The following is a 13,621-nucleotide window of genomic DNA, read 5'->3' as shown; positions in this document are numbered from 1 at the left end:
AAAAGCTAGGTTTTGCAAAGCAAAATGAAAACTAAGAAAAAATCTAGTTCCTGGAAAGGCATGTCTGATGATCCCTGTAAATCCTGAAATCGAATCTATAGATCATCAAATATGTCCCCAGTGTACAGGACCCTGTGTGCATGCAGTGCTGTGACATGAATAACTTGCTGGGATACAACATAAACTTGAATTCAGAGTTTTCAAAAGGCATTTTCTCTCATTATGCTGTTGATTGTAGGCTAAAAGCTCAGATGGGGTTCCAAGCTAGGAAAGGGGTTTGATATGGATTGGAGTACTGCCTTGAAGGGACTATTTCATTCAGAGTAAATTAGAACAACTCTAAGGGAAAGTTTGTCTCCTAGACAGCCTGGAATGAAGAAAGGTGGCCTCGTGCCTCCTCTGTTTTCTTTCACTTAGCTGCACTGTCAGTACAGGTAACACTAATGTCCTGATTCATTGTGCAATTTGTGTCACAGGCAGGATTTGGAGTATGTTTCAGTTGATACCTCTGCAGGATCTGTTAAGAATGCAGCGTTTACTGATACAAACCTCACTGGATGAGGGTGCACATCTGCAGCCAGGGATTTGCCATGACAGACAAGATGATCACTCGATGTCCTTTCCAGTAGGACAGTTCTTTACATTAATCAGATTGGTCAGAAAGGTGCCAAAAAAAATATGTTTGTAAATATGACTGGGTGTTATACTTGTGTTATTACTTCTAGTTGATTAATTTAGAAGAAGCAATTTCTATGCATTTTGGTGGAATTTGAATTGTTGCTGCTATCCATCTACTCAAAATTATCTGAATTGTAATTATAGGAATTAATTTGCAATTTTGACCAATGATCACTAACTTTATATGATGTCCACTACCACCTTTATAGTTTGTTGCCTTGCTTCTAAATGGACAATTTATACATATATTTTCCTCTGCAAAATGACAATGGATGGTGCAAAATTTATTTATTTATTCACTCATTCATTCCTATTTTGGATAGTGTCTGTTCTTGAAGAAATTAAAACAAATGTAAAAACTGTCATTCTTTGTTCTGCATTCATGAAGAAATTCTCTCATATTTCAAATTCAGTCAGTCTCATTAAATAACAGAGTTCTTAGCTTTTGCAGTAAATCTTTTTGTTAGGCCCAGAGTCTCTCCTTTATATGAGGTAGATATTAATTGGTCTGCTCTCGCCTGTCATTTTCTATCCAGAAAGCTTTCCTCCTGACCTTCATATTTACCAATGGAAAATATTTTCAACACAGCGTTGCATGTTACATTACAAAATTTTAGGTTCACAATATATTGTAGAAATCAAGAATAAAATGTTCCTTTCATAGCATCAATATCTGTCAGTTTTGACTCAGTTCAGTGTTAATTATGAGAGGTGGACCTGCAGAGCTATACCAGATAAACTATGTCTTTGGAATAATTTATTCTGGAGCTTTACACTAGGCTTTATTTACTCCTCACACGTAGAATGAATTCTAGTTCTTTTCTAGCTAGCAGCCTGAACAAACTTCTGATATTGTATTCAGAAATGATTTCTGATTTACTGATTTCAGTAACAGTGTTTTCAGCTGACAATGGTAGCATAGCTTTGCTGGCTTAATAAAACAAGACAGAGAGATGGTACCTTGTTATTTATTACATATATGTACATATTTACTATATGTTCTAACAGTAATCGTATAATCATTTTTATAATGGCCTTTGCTCTACTGTCTGCACATATTTTAATGCCATTTTGACCATGAACTTGTAAGCCAATTTAAAAATTTATCTTTCTATATCAATTAGTCCTCCTCATTATTCTCAAAGTCCCAGAAATCCAATTCCCTGCTTAGGAGCATCACTTTTGAGGCCTTGAACTGCTATTATCTTCCATATTAATGACATGATTATTTCCTATGCAGCCTGTCTCAAATTGTTTTCCATATCTATTGGTCTAATAGGAAAAAAAATGAAATAAAACAAGAGTGGAACATGAGTAACAGAAACAAAAAGAAAATACAAAACACACGGGAAAAAAAATCTGAAAACTGAAAGAATGATTAAGCTCTTAGAGTAAAATGAATAGGAAGAAGTAGAAAAATTGCTAAAACCAGAAGAATGCAAGAACTGCTGCATTATACCAGTCCTTTCTTCAGTGCTGGTTCATAGCTGCTGGAGAAAAAGAAAAATATCCATGAAAAATGCATGCTGTTTGTATATTTCCCTGTTTGTTTCCTTCTGAACTTTCTCTCAGAATAATCATAGTACCAAAAAGGTAAATATGTTGAAGGCAGAGACCATGGATCTACAAAATTTAGCTCCATTCGCCAACCTAAATATGAGTCACCACAGCCTTTAACAAGTTAATTCCTCTTTTTCTACTAGCAAAAGGAAAATAACACTACTTGCCTACCTCATAAGGGCACTGGAAGTTACAGAAATTACAGTTATTACTGAAAAATAGGTTTGTACCTCCATTAGCAATTTTGAAATAGTGAGTCTCACCTAACAATCTCTATCAGGGAAATTTCAACTCTGAAGTCTCCTAAACGAACTAAGTAGAATAATGCAGATGGTCATATTTTTAATTCTTATTATGTATTATTGGAGCAGAATCTCTATGAGGTCTATTAATCTAATGATAGACAATGAAGAGATTTAAATTAAGCGGTCGGCCCTGGTTAACATTTGCTAACACTAGTTTCAACTGGAATGAAGTCCAGCATTTCACTCTTGCAGATGTTACCTGCATATGCAATCCTTAACTGTAAATAAGGTACATTTGTTCCTGCGACCATACCTGTAGAGCAAATGAGGAAAGGATTTGTTATAGCACAAATGACATTTTGATTTTGAACATGCTGTCAAATAGCCTCGTGTGATTTTCAAGACCATTTTGCTTTGGCTAATCCATCATTTCTTACTTGGCTTATCTCGCAACATTCCTTTGTTGTAACATTTTGCAACCCAGGTACATTGCTCACCATTCAAAATTAAAGGCAATCAGAAACCAAAGTGGAAGAAATAGCATCAGAATTGAATCAAACTAAGTAGGATTTGTGAAACTGAAAGTACATCATGTTAATTCCATCAGTTCTAGAGATGTTACTTTTTTTCTTTAAAGAACGTTACTAGCAGTGTTGCCTGAACTGCTTGATTGATCAATTAGTTGTGAAGGAAGTTTTCTTTCTTGGGACCAAAATCCAGGAAGAAGAGATGAAAAAGACCCTTCAGAGATCATTCAGTCCACCTCCTAGCTGAAGAAAGATTATTCTTCATGATCTTTGTTCAGGTTAGTTCTTTAAGTCCAACATTTAAGTCCTTTATTTTTGCTCTCAAAAATTATCAACATTTGATAATTTTGTAAATATGTATTTACACATACTAATGTATTTAGAGTAAAAAATAGCCTGATGACCTGTATCTCTGTTTTAAGTAAATCAACATCTAGGTAGCAACACAAGGAACAAGACTTAATGCTTTCATATGGCAGCAACGAGAGAGGAAATGGGCATTTATTCAGAGTACAGGCAAGAGACGGAAGGGAAAGGACAGAAACCGGCACATTGGGGCCTGTTTTAAAGTAATTTTAGAACTATGGCAAACACGTTTCCTTTGATAAAGAGGCACTCACTACAGTTTACTGAAATGACCCAGCTGATCCCAGACACCGTGAGAATATGCTATGAGCCTGATCTACTTTGAAGACAGCCAAAAAGGCTAACGGATGTAGAAAAATGAAACTGCTAGCCCCGGTTTGTCAATACCAGAAGCAGGATTGGAATCCACCCCCTACAGTATCCTATCTACTAAGAGATTCATAGTATTTCATTGATACTGCCAAGCACAGCTTATGGATACCAACAGTTTTTCAATTTAAGCATTTTAGACCTTAACTTAACCTGAAGAGTTGGCTATGCTTACCATGAGTAAGCTGGTGAGCCCTGGACAGGGATATTCAGGTACACTGTTCATTCTTATGTTGATTAATACACAAATTACTTAACACTGTGTATGTTCAGTTCCAGGTCCATGGGTAATATTACCCGCTTGAGATACGTGCTCAGTATAGGGAAAGCCTACTGCCTTCAAAAATCACCTCTAGTGGCAAGTACCTAGTTGCTGGCTGTCCTTGATTTTTACAGGGTCTGTACGTGAATATGTGCTTACATAAACTTTAGTTTAAGTAAACGAATCCAAATATAAAGAAATTACGGTTTTGTTTTCTACAATCTGCCAGTCATGGCAGCTACTCTGCTATATTCAATGCAAAATCTGGGGCCCCAGCAGCCACTTTTTAAATGCGCTATGTCTTAAACCTATGATTCTGCCTGAGAAAATGCAAAGAGACAGTAACAAAGCTAAAATTAGAAATCAGGAGCTCTAGCTTCCAAGGCAATGCACATTACGTGACATTTTTTCAATAACACAGGCATTTTCTGTTAGCAAAAATGGCTTACAGAATATATTGCACAATGTAAAATCTTCCTTCAAAACTCAGGGCTGGAGGACAACATGGTGTTTACTTACCTAATTTCAAAACCCCAACATTTAAAAGAAACAGCCAAGATCAATATAAATAATTAATTCTAATAATGATTAAGTAATGACTATATGATCACAACTTGTAGTTCTGATGGCATCACCCAAGCCATTACAAGCCAAGCAGCTATACAACTGCTTTCAAAATTAATATATTCAGTCAAAATAATAATCTATGGGGGGTACAGTAATCTCTTCAAAGCACATCACACAATTAAATGTTCTCCAGAATAATGGTTTAGTGGAACAAATCTTTTCTCAAATATACCTAATGTTTAAAATTATGGACCTACATGGAACATTTCATTTTTCACGAAGAGCTGTGAAAATTATATTTAAATATGAATCATGGTATATATTTGAAGAAGTAGGCTGCTAACAGCCAAAATCCAGCAAGTGGAATTTTGAGAACAAAGAGAAATGGTTTACCTCAGAATATTCCAGCAAAAAGCTTTGGCCTTCATGAGGTTTCCTCACCCAGCAAATTACAAGCAAATTAGGAACTGCACAGTTGGAGAACGCCACATTCTAACCAGCTAGAGCAATGCATTTTTGCATACGGAGCCTCTATGCTGAACACTGTGGGCTCCAATGATGATGGGACAGCTCATTTATTTTTTCTACAATAATTAAAGAACTCTTTAAAATACTAGTTTACAGCCAAATTGGTAAAGCCAACATTTTAATGTTCTACTTAAGTCTATCAAAATATTGTGCATTCTGTAATTACTATTGTTTAGATAGTTTAGTCATGCCGGACAAGACCTCACTACTGAAAAATGTTTGGTCTGATACTCATGAGCTTAAAAGTAATTCTTCTAGCATTTGTCCAGCATAGACAGATGCATATTTAGCCCACGAGGTGCACATTATCTGTCTAGCAGGCTTCCTAGCGAGGTGGTTGAGGTCCCCAGACCCGTCAGCGTTCAAGAGGCATTTTGACAATGCCTTCATTAATATGCTTTAACATTTGTTTAGCCCTGAAGTGGTCAAGCAGTTGGACTTGATTGTCTTTGAAGGTTCCTGTCAACTGAACCATTGTATTCCATCCTGTAACACAGCTAAAGTAACAAAATCATTACAGAAATCTGTGTTAGGTATCTCCTGAACATAGCTCAGGATTCCAGTCTGGGTGACTGGAATCACATTTCTTCGTATTTTCATCCACAAAACTATATACCTATTTTGCATGACATTTCTACTGCTGCTCAGGTGATCTGGCCATTTTAATTTCATGATCCCCCCTTCTTGTTTTCATTAGAGAAAAGTCATAACGTACAATTATATATTTATATCGCAGGCAAAGAACTTAGATTAAGTCTGCAAAACTAATTAGAAACATTCAAATAAAACTGGCATTGTTGAGCTTCTGGCGTAAGGCCAGCCTGAACTAAATTTATCTTGCTCAAATATCTCTTCTTTTTCGGATGGTGGGAGGAGGGGTCTGAGAGAGGGAAGAGCTTGACGAAGGGAAGGCCCTCCAAAGAGTTATGCCTCTGCTGCAGAGCCTGATGCCTGTTGCATCACCCACGACCAAAAGACACGTAGGTGTGACGGGCTACAGACCGACACACAATGTTTCACCCCTGGCTGTTTCTCTCTGGTGCTGCCTGGTTGTGCTGTGGCAGTCAGGGACTTCTTCTCCCCCCATGGAGCCACACCTTGCAGTCTGGAAAAGGGATTTTTGAGGATAAAAGTAATCATAGAATTTTAGAAATTTAGATGGCTTGGGTTGGAAGGGACCTAGAAGACCATCTATTTCCAACCCCCTGCCATGGGCAGGGACACCTCCCACCAGACCAGGTTGCCCAAAGCCCCATCCAACCTGGCCTCGAGCACCCCCAGGGAAGGGGCACCCACAGCTTCTCTGGGTAACCTGTGCCAGTGCCTCACCACCCTCTGATGGAAGAATTTCCTCCTCACATCTAACCTAAACCTCTCTTAGTTTAAAGCCATCACCCCTTGCCCTGTCAAGGAGCATTTCTTTAAGAAAACAAAGCCCTTGCGAAGCATTGCTCCGGAGGGGGGGTCGGCCGGCCGGACAGACAGCCGGACAGACTAACACGCAGCCGCCCCACCCACCCGCCGCTGAGGCGCCACCGCCCCTCAGCGCCCACGACCGTTGGGCCACCTGCCCCCGCTCCGCGCATGCGCGCCCGCGCTCTCCCTCCCCTCCCCTTTCCCCTCTCTCCCCAGCGCCGCAGCGCTGCCCGCCAGCATCGTGCGCATGCGCGGCGGGCGGCAGGCGGGGCGCTGCCGCGCGGGCGGGGCTTCCCTCCCGCTCCCTCTCCCTTCCCCCTCCAGCGTTCCGCCCCCTCCCCCTCGCACCGCGCACCCTTGGGGGCTATCCCCGGTGTGGGGGGACCCGCAGCCGACCCCCCCGCACCCGGGTCGGGTCGGGACGGGACGGGACGGGTCGGGTCGGGCAGGGCAGACTGGGGCAGGGCAGTCCCCCAATCTCCCGTTCCTCCTTATCCAGGTAACGCGCACACGTCCCGCCGCGGGGCTCGAACCCGCGGGCGGGCGGGGGCGAAGGGACGGATCCTGCACCGCGGCGGTGCCCGGCGGGCACAGCACCCCGACAGGGCAGGGGGCTCGGGTAGGGCCCCCCGGGGGCTCCCCCGCTGCCCCCAGGAGCCACGGGTCCGGAGGTGCCCGCTGGGTGCAGCCCAGGGGGGTCGCCCAAAAGCAGGGTGCTGTTTTGGGGTGTTTTGGGGTGGCATCCGCACCCCTGTCTGCCCCTGGTGTTGCCAGCACCTGTGATGCCATGGGGAGGTGAGATGAGGTGGTTGGTGGGCACCACGGGGATCTGGCGAGCGGGGTGAGGACGGGAGGATGGGGACTTCATCCTGGAGAGCCAGCAAGGCTGGGGGAGCTTTGCTGGAGGTGGTCGTGCAGCCTGGAGAACCAAGGGCTCTTTGGGATCTTAGCAATGGGTATAAAAAAAGGTAGGAGGGAATAAAGAAGGAGGAGCCAGGCTTTTTTCACCACTACCCTATGAAACGACAACCGACTTATTTCTTATGTCTAAACATAAGAAAAAAAATATTTACTGCTATGGTAACCAAGCACTGGAACAGGTTCCCCAGAGGGGTTGTGGCATCTCCTTCCTTGGAGGTAATGGTAACCCAACTGGAAGTGATCCTCAGCAACCTGCTGGGGCCGACGCTGCTCTGAGCGGGGCGGTTGGGCTAGATGGTCTCCAGAGATCCCTCCGACCTCAGCCACTCTGCAGTTCTCCAATGCGCCGCACTTGAAGAAACGCGCTTTTGTTGAAAAGAAACAAAATGTCTCCCAGTGCTTTGTTATTTTGCTATTCAATTGCTATAAATCAATGCGAGTTATTTTTAGCATTCGTCTGTCAGTACTAACGTTTAGTTTGCTCTGCAGATGTCCTGTAGCATGGCTGTCGAAGAGGACTTTTTTCTGGAAGAAAAAAGATTCAGGCAGTACTGTGAAGAATTTATTAAACATTCGCAACAAATAGGAGATGGCTGGGAGTGGAGAACTACCAAGGTAAAAATAACCAAAGTGTTAATTTTTAGATGCCCTCGCTGGCCTTTTTGAGCTGTTGGCAACCACTAGGAGCTAGAACATCCTTTTGGGTGGTTTGTATTGCATGAAATAAATGGCATTTTATTGAGCTGATCCAACAGCAAAAGAGCGCAGAGGTGGTTTATCTGAGGATTTAGGCCAAGGCATCTATTGAGTAGAACTCATGAATCCAGAAACAACTGCTGGCATGGACTTTTTATGTAACAAAGGGGTAGGATAATTTTATGATTTCTGCTTTGATGACAAAATGCTTTTTAAGGCGTTATTCTGTCTTCATTTTCAGAATTCCCAAAGATGAGGAAAAAATTAAAATTCTCAGCGAGCCTATCTAACAGTTGACTGTGCTCGAAATCTGGAAAAAATACTTTTAATCTGAACTGCCTAGCTTCAGCTTCCAGCAGCTGGAACTTGTACATTGTCTTCGAATCTGGAGATCCATCTTTTATCAGAATTCTTCCTGTTTTAGTACTTCTAGATTCATAGACTCACAGAATCATAGAATGGTTTGGGTTGCAAGTGACCTTAAGGACTTGTCTAGTTCCAACTCCCCTGCCATGGGCAGGGACCGCTCTGCCAGACCAGGTTGCCCAAAGCCCCATCCAGCCTGGTCTTGAACACCTCCAGGGATGGGGCAACCTGGTCAGAGCCTCACCACCCTCAGAGTGAAGAATTTCTTCCTCATATGTAATCTAAATTTCCTCTCTTTTAGTTTAAAGCTGTTCCCCCATGTCCTATCCCTACGCCCCCTGACACAGAGTCCCTCCCCAGCTTCCCTGCAGCCCCCTTTAGGCACTGGCAGGCTGCTGTGAGGGCTCCCCGGGGCCTTCTCTTCTCCAGGCCGAACAAACCCAACTCCCTCAGCCTGTCTTCACAGTAGATGTGCTCCAGCACCTTGATCATCCTTGTGGCCCTCTGGACTTGTTCCAACAGGTCCCTGTTCTTATTGTGCTGGGGCCCCAGAGCTGAGCGCAGGGCTCCAGGTGGGGTCTCACGAGAGCAGAGCAGAGGGGGACAATCCCCTCCCTTGCCCTGCTGCCCACGCTGCTGTTGGTGCCGCCCAGGGTACGGTTGGCTTTCTGGGCTGCAAGCACACATTGCTGGCCCACATTGAGCTTCTTGTCACCCAGCACCCCTAGCCCCTTCTCTTCAGAGCTATTCTCAATCCATTCTCCACCCAGCCTGTATTTGTGCTTGGGATTGCCCCAGCCCAGGTGCAGGACCTTGCACTTGGCCTTGTTGAACTCCATGAGGTTCGCACAGGCCCACCTCTCAGGCCTGCCCAGGTCCCTCTGGATGGCATCCCTTCCCTCTGGCATGTTGGCCACACCACACAGCTCGGTGTCATCAGCAAACTTGCTGAGGGTGCACTCGGTCCCACTGCCCGTGTCACTGACAGAGATGTCAAACAGCACCGGTCTCAGTACTGTCCCCTGAGGAACACCACTCGTCACTGATCTCCACCTGGACATTGAGCTGAACCACAACTCTTTGAGTGTGACCATCCAGCCAATTCCTCACCCACCGAGTGGTCCCTCCATCAAATCTATGTCTCTCCTCCAAGTATGAGACAAGGATATCACGGGGGCAGTGTCAGATGCTTTGCACAAGTCCAGGTAGATGGCGCCAGTTGCTCTTCCCCTATCCACCAATGCTGTAACCCCATCATAGAAGGCCACCAGATTTGTTAGGCAAATTCAGATCGATTCACCCCTTAACCTTGTCTGTCTTAAGCAAAACACATTGACCTCCTTGACTGTTTGGCATGTTTTCCAGTGCTCCTGGGGATCCTTGAATCCTTTCAATATGTCAACATTGTTCTTTGGCCATGGTCAGGACTAGATGATCGATACTGTATCACTGTGAAGTCCAAATCTTTCTACTAAAGGGTGACTTTAACATTTTAAACTAAAATATCACATGGAGTATTCCTGTTCAGCTAATTATCAATAAACCAAATGCAGGGATTTTGTGCCTAAGGATTTAATCCTTCATCTTGCAGTCTTTGTTCTACATGTGTGACTTTATATATTTTGTGTTTAAATACATGTTAATTACTTGCATACAGCAACCAGAAGAATCTGTATTAGTGATCAATGCTCATTATTTTTTGCTTCCCCGTCATTTTTAAACCTCACCAATAACAATTACATATTGTTTCTGGGTCATTAACCAAAATTTGAAATAGACTAGTCCCACAGGATCCCATTAGAATCACTTCTTCATGATGATTCCCCATTTTTAAAGGTACATTTGAGATCTCTGAATTAATCGTTTTTCGTCCTTTAGTAGGTGTCTGATTAGTTTGGAATTATTTTAATTTTTAATTTCTGCTTTTGGAATCAATGGCTATCTTATGGAATTCTGCATGTATCTTGTATAATATTTATCATGCAATCTCATCTTTTTAAGTTACCATAACAAAAATCTATTTTTCTTAAATAATTCCAGTTAATGAATATATTTCATTAATGATTGAATTCCATATGAAGTCTTTGCTTGGGATGATGTCAAGCTAATGTGTGTATAGCTACGCAACTCTGTAAATACATACTTCTAAAGAAATATGGCTATGTGCTGGCCTTCTCCCAAGTTCTCTGAAACTTCCACACTGCTCGAAGACTTGAAGTACATCGGCAGTTCATATGTGCTGATTTGAGAATACCTAATTATAGCCACTTCATGCTAATGTCCTGCTTAACTACTCCTGACATGAAGAATTTGTAGTGGTTATGGCACATGGCTACACTGTTTGTATTTTATCTCCAGTACAACAGAAATACTTTGAACACTTGTTTTTTCTACTTTGAATGCTTCTATTATTTTCTACCTAATAATAAGGCCATGCTGTTTTAGGATTTCCTTTTTCTTCATTTCTTTTTGCTTGCTTTCTTATAGTTTCTTGCTTCTGTGATTGGTTTTCAGTAATGGATGGTTTGAGATACTCATTATCTTAGTATTTCTTCTCTTTGCTACACAGAATTTACTTCTCTAGGAGTTTTTTTTTTATTTTATTATTTTTTAATGTCTTGTTCCCTGTCATTTCATGAATTCTGGGGAGAAAAATCATGCTTGTACCAGTTTGAAATGCAGAAATTCCCAGAGTAAATACGTAATATCATTTCCATATAATTGTATGGAGGGGTTACCATTTGTAACCCCTTCATCACAGATAAAACAATTTCAGTAAGAAGCGGCATTTTGGCCTTAGATACATTCTTTTCAGAAGCTTTTAAAACAGTGCAGTTATTAGCCAAGTGTTACAATGTACCCTTTCTTGTAGGCAACCATTTGAAACTTTAGATTTTGGTCCAAGGTTCTATTTATGAGGGATTTATTCAACAAAGAAAGATGCTATGAGCCTCTATTGGGAATTCAATACATAGGTCAAAGTTTGAACTTTCTGTGAAATATGAACCTTTGCTGGAAATAGCAAAATGAGATAGATTCTTGTTCTCATGTATAAAAAAATTGTGAGTGGATTTTTTTTTTTTAATGGACCAAGTTGGCAACTCTGTGATTTCAGAGTGTGATAAAATCCTGGCCACTGAGACCATTCATTTATCCTATATCATCTGTGAAGGAAATTTTTTCGTTAAAAAAGTATCTCATTGTCTTTTTGCCTTTTTTTTTTTTTTTTTAAACTATGTATGTGTTATGGGCAGTTTGGGGCACTCAGTTTTGCTGATGTAATGCACTTGGATCCCATTCCTCATTCCATGCTCACGTGAATAGACCCATTGATGGCAATAAGACCACACAAGTAAATCAGACTTGTAGAACTGTGTTCTTGTGTTCCCATGTTTTTAGTAGAGATTAAACTTAGGTGATGAAATGCTCATTGTTTTTGCCAAGCTGCTCTTGTGGCATAGGCTTACATGACCCAAGCAGAATCCTGTATTCTTAGCTGTAAGTGAAATGTTCTAAATTGTGTCATTTTTATAATCCCTGTTTTTCTCCCAGAAAGAAAGCTGTATAAAAAGCTAAGAGAGCCTCTGTTGTAGGATCTGATGGACCTCAATTTAGATAGTAACACTGACTTTTATTAGGGATGGATAATTGAATCTCATCTGTGATGGCTGTCCCACTGTTTGCTTTCTGTTTTGTTTTCTGTTTTTTTTTTTTCTTTTTTTTTTTTTCCGTTTTAAATACTACAAATTGTATTTAGTTAGGTTAATCTGGGAGGTCATATCAAAGGCTGTATCGGTTCACTTTTGTTTATGATACTTTAAAGACAGCTGGAAAAGAAAGGGACTCCCTTTTCCACATTCATGATGATCAAAATCCTTACTAAAGTATTGATTTATTTATAGGGCAGAAGTGTACAAATTACGTACACGGAGTGCAACGGGAAGGATGCTCCTCTTTCCAGCCACCTCTCCACTGACCTCTTGTCAAATATGGAGACTTCTAACTCCGGGTTTCCAGCTGTATTTAGCTACTTTGCATGGCATTCAAATACTATAGAGCGCAAAGACTATGTGGCTTTGGCTCCTTTCCCCTCACTGGAAAAACTGGTTCAGGGAGGTGAATGTTATATCCAGCCCTTCTCTGGCAAAGCTCATTGTGCCTTGGGGTGTTTCACCTCTGTGGGTGGTGGTAGTACTTTCTTTGCTGCTCTTAGGGTGATAAATACCAGTGTAGGTAGCTGTACTCCTGCTAATGCTTGCATGAAACTCCCCAGGGAGAGACTTGAGAGGGTGTTGAGAATGAATGGAGTAGCTTTTGTATCACCAAGATATGCCTAATTTTTTCCACCTCTATTGTCCTCTGCATGCGTGGTTCTTCAGAGCCAGGATACGGTTGGTTGGTTGTACAACCAGGACAGCCAGCAAAGTTTGGCAGATTCAGCTTCTCGATGAGCAATATAATTGCTCATAATATGATTCACGCTTAAAAATTCACAGGGAAAAACACATATAGATGGCATTATTGTTTTATTTAAGGTGTGAAACTTGATAAGAACAAAATACATGTATAGGCATAACAGATGTTGGAGGTACATATATACTGCAGTGTCACTGAAAGGAGAGAACTAGTGTGTCTGAATAAAACCTGTGTTGATTTAAAGGTCAAAATACATGAAATAAACTGTGTCAGAAATGATAGATTAACCGAAGAGTTAAATTATGGTTAAATTTGCGGCCTTGTCAAGCAATTTAATGCTACATTAATGAATTCTGTAGAGAGACTGTTTTGAATAGAATCCTTTTTCATCAGATGTTGCACATGTGCTTTCTGTGTTTGTCTAAAATAAAACGTAATGAAACAGCTAATAAAACCCCAATTTATTTGTTTCCTTTGAGAAATATGTTCTTAACATGCAACTACTGTTCTTTGTGTTCTGTATACTCTTTCTCCCTTTCAGAGTGTATGTTTTTCCAGTGATCTGTTAGTAAAGTTTTTTCTCTCTTCTTTGAATCGAAAAAATATTTTTATATATGTGTGCAGATAGTAAAGTCAACAAAGAGGGAAAGCTCCTAAAAGCTTCTCCTACCACTCAGAATTGCACAAGGGCCTTTTACAATGGT

The 13,621-nt window shown here is 41.4% G+C and overlaps 1 protein-coding gene and 1 long non-coding RNA gene across 3 annotated transcripts in view; one reads left to right on the top strand and one right to left on the bottom strand.

Moving 5' to 3' along the window:
* Positions 1-1,099: 1,099 nt before the first annotated feature.
* Positions 1,100-6,765, bottom strand: LOC125179717 (uncharacterized). The gene is made up of 3 exons (XR_007157380.2): positions 4,968-6,765; positions 2,743-2,796; positions 1,100-2,165 (listed from the first exon to the last, which is right to left on the bottom strand). It is a non-coding gene; the product is annotated as an uncharacterized lncRNA (long non-coding RNA).
* The window catches only part of ATG10 (autophagy related 10), an 83,533-nt gene continuing 76,657 nt past the window's right edge, over positions 6,746-13,621 (top strand). The window contains exons 1-2 of one of the 2 annotated variants that reach the window (XM_048045691.2): positions 6,746-7,017; positions 7,929-8,054. In XM_048045691.2, the coding sequence (XP_047901648.2) occupies positions 6,766-7,017; positions 7,929-8,054 (378 nt within the window). In that variant the 5' untranslated portion in view covers positions 6,746-6,765. Of the gene's footprint in view, positions 7,018-7,061; positions 7,314-7,928; positions 8,055-13,621 lie in introns of those variants that run through there. The other variant, XM_013191797.3, reaches the window with a different exon arrangement.

Source organism: Anser cygnoides, chromosome Z (assembly GCF_040182565.1).
Source record: "Anser cygnoides isolate HZ-2024a breed goose chromosome Z, Taihu_goose_T2T_genome, whole genome shotgun sequence".
NCBI classification, from domain to species: domain Eukaryota; kingdom Metazoa; phylum Chordata; class Aves; order Anseriformes; family Anatidae; genus Anser; species Anser cygnoides.
Note: the sequence above shows the minus strand (reverse complement) of the source record. Positions and strands in the feature narration are given on the sequence as shown.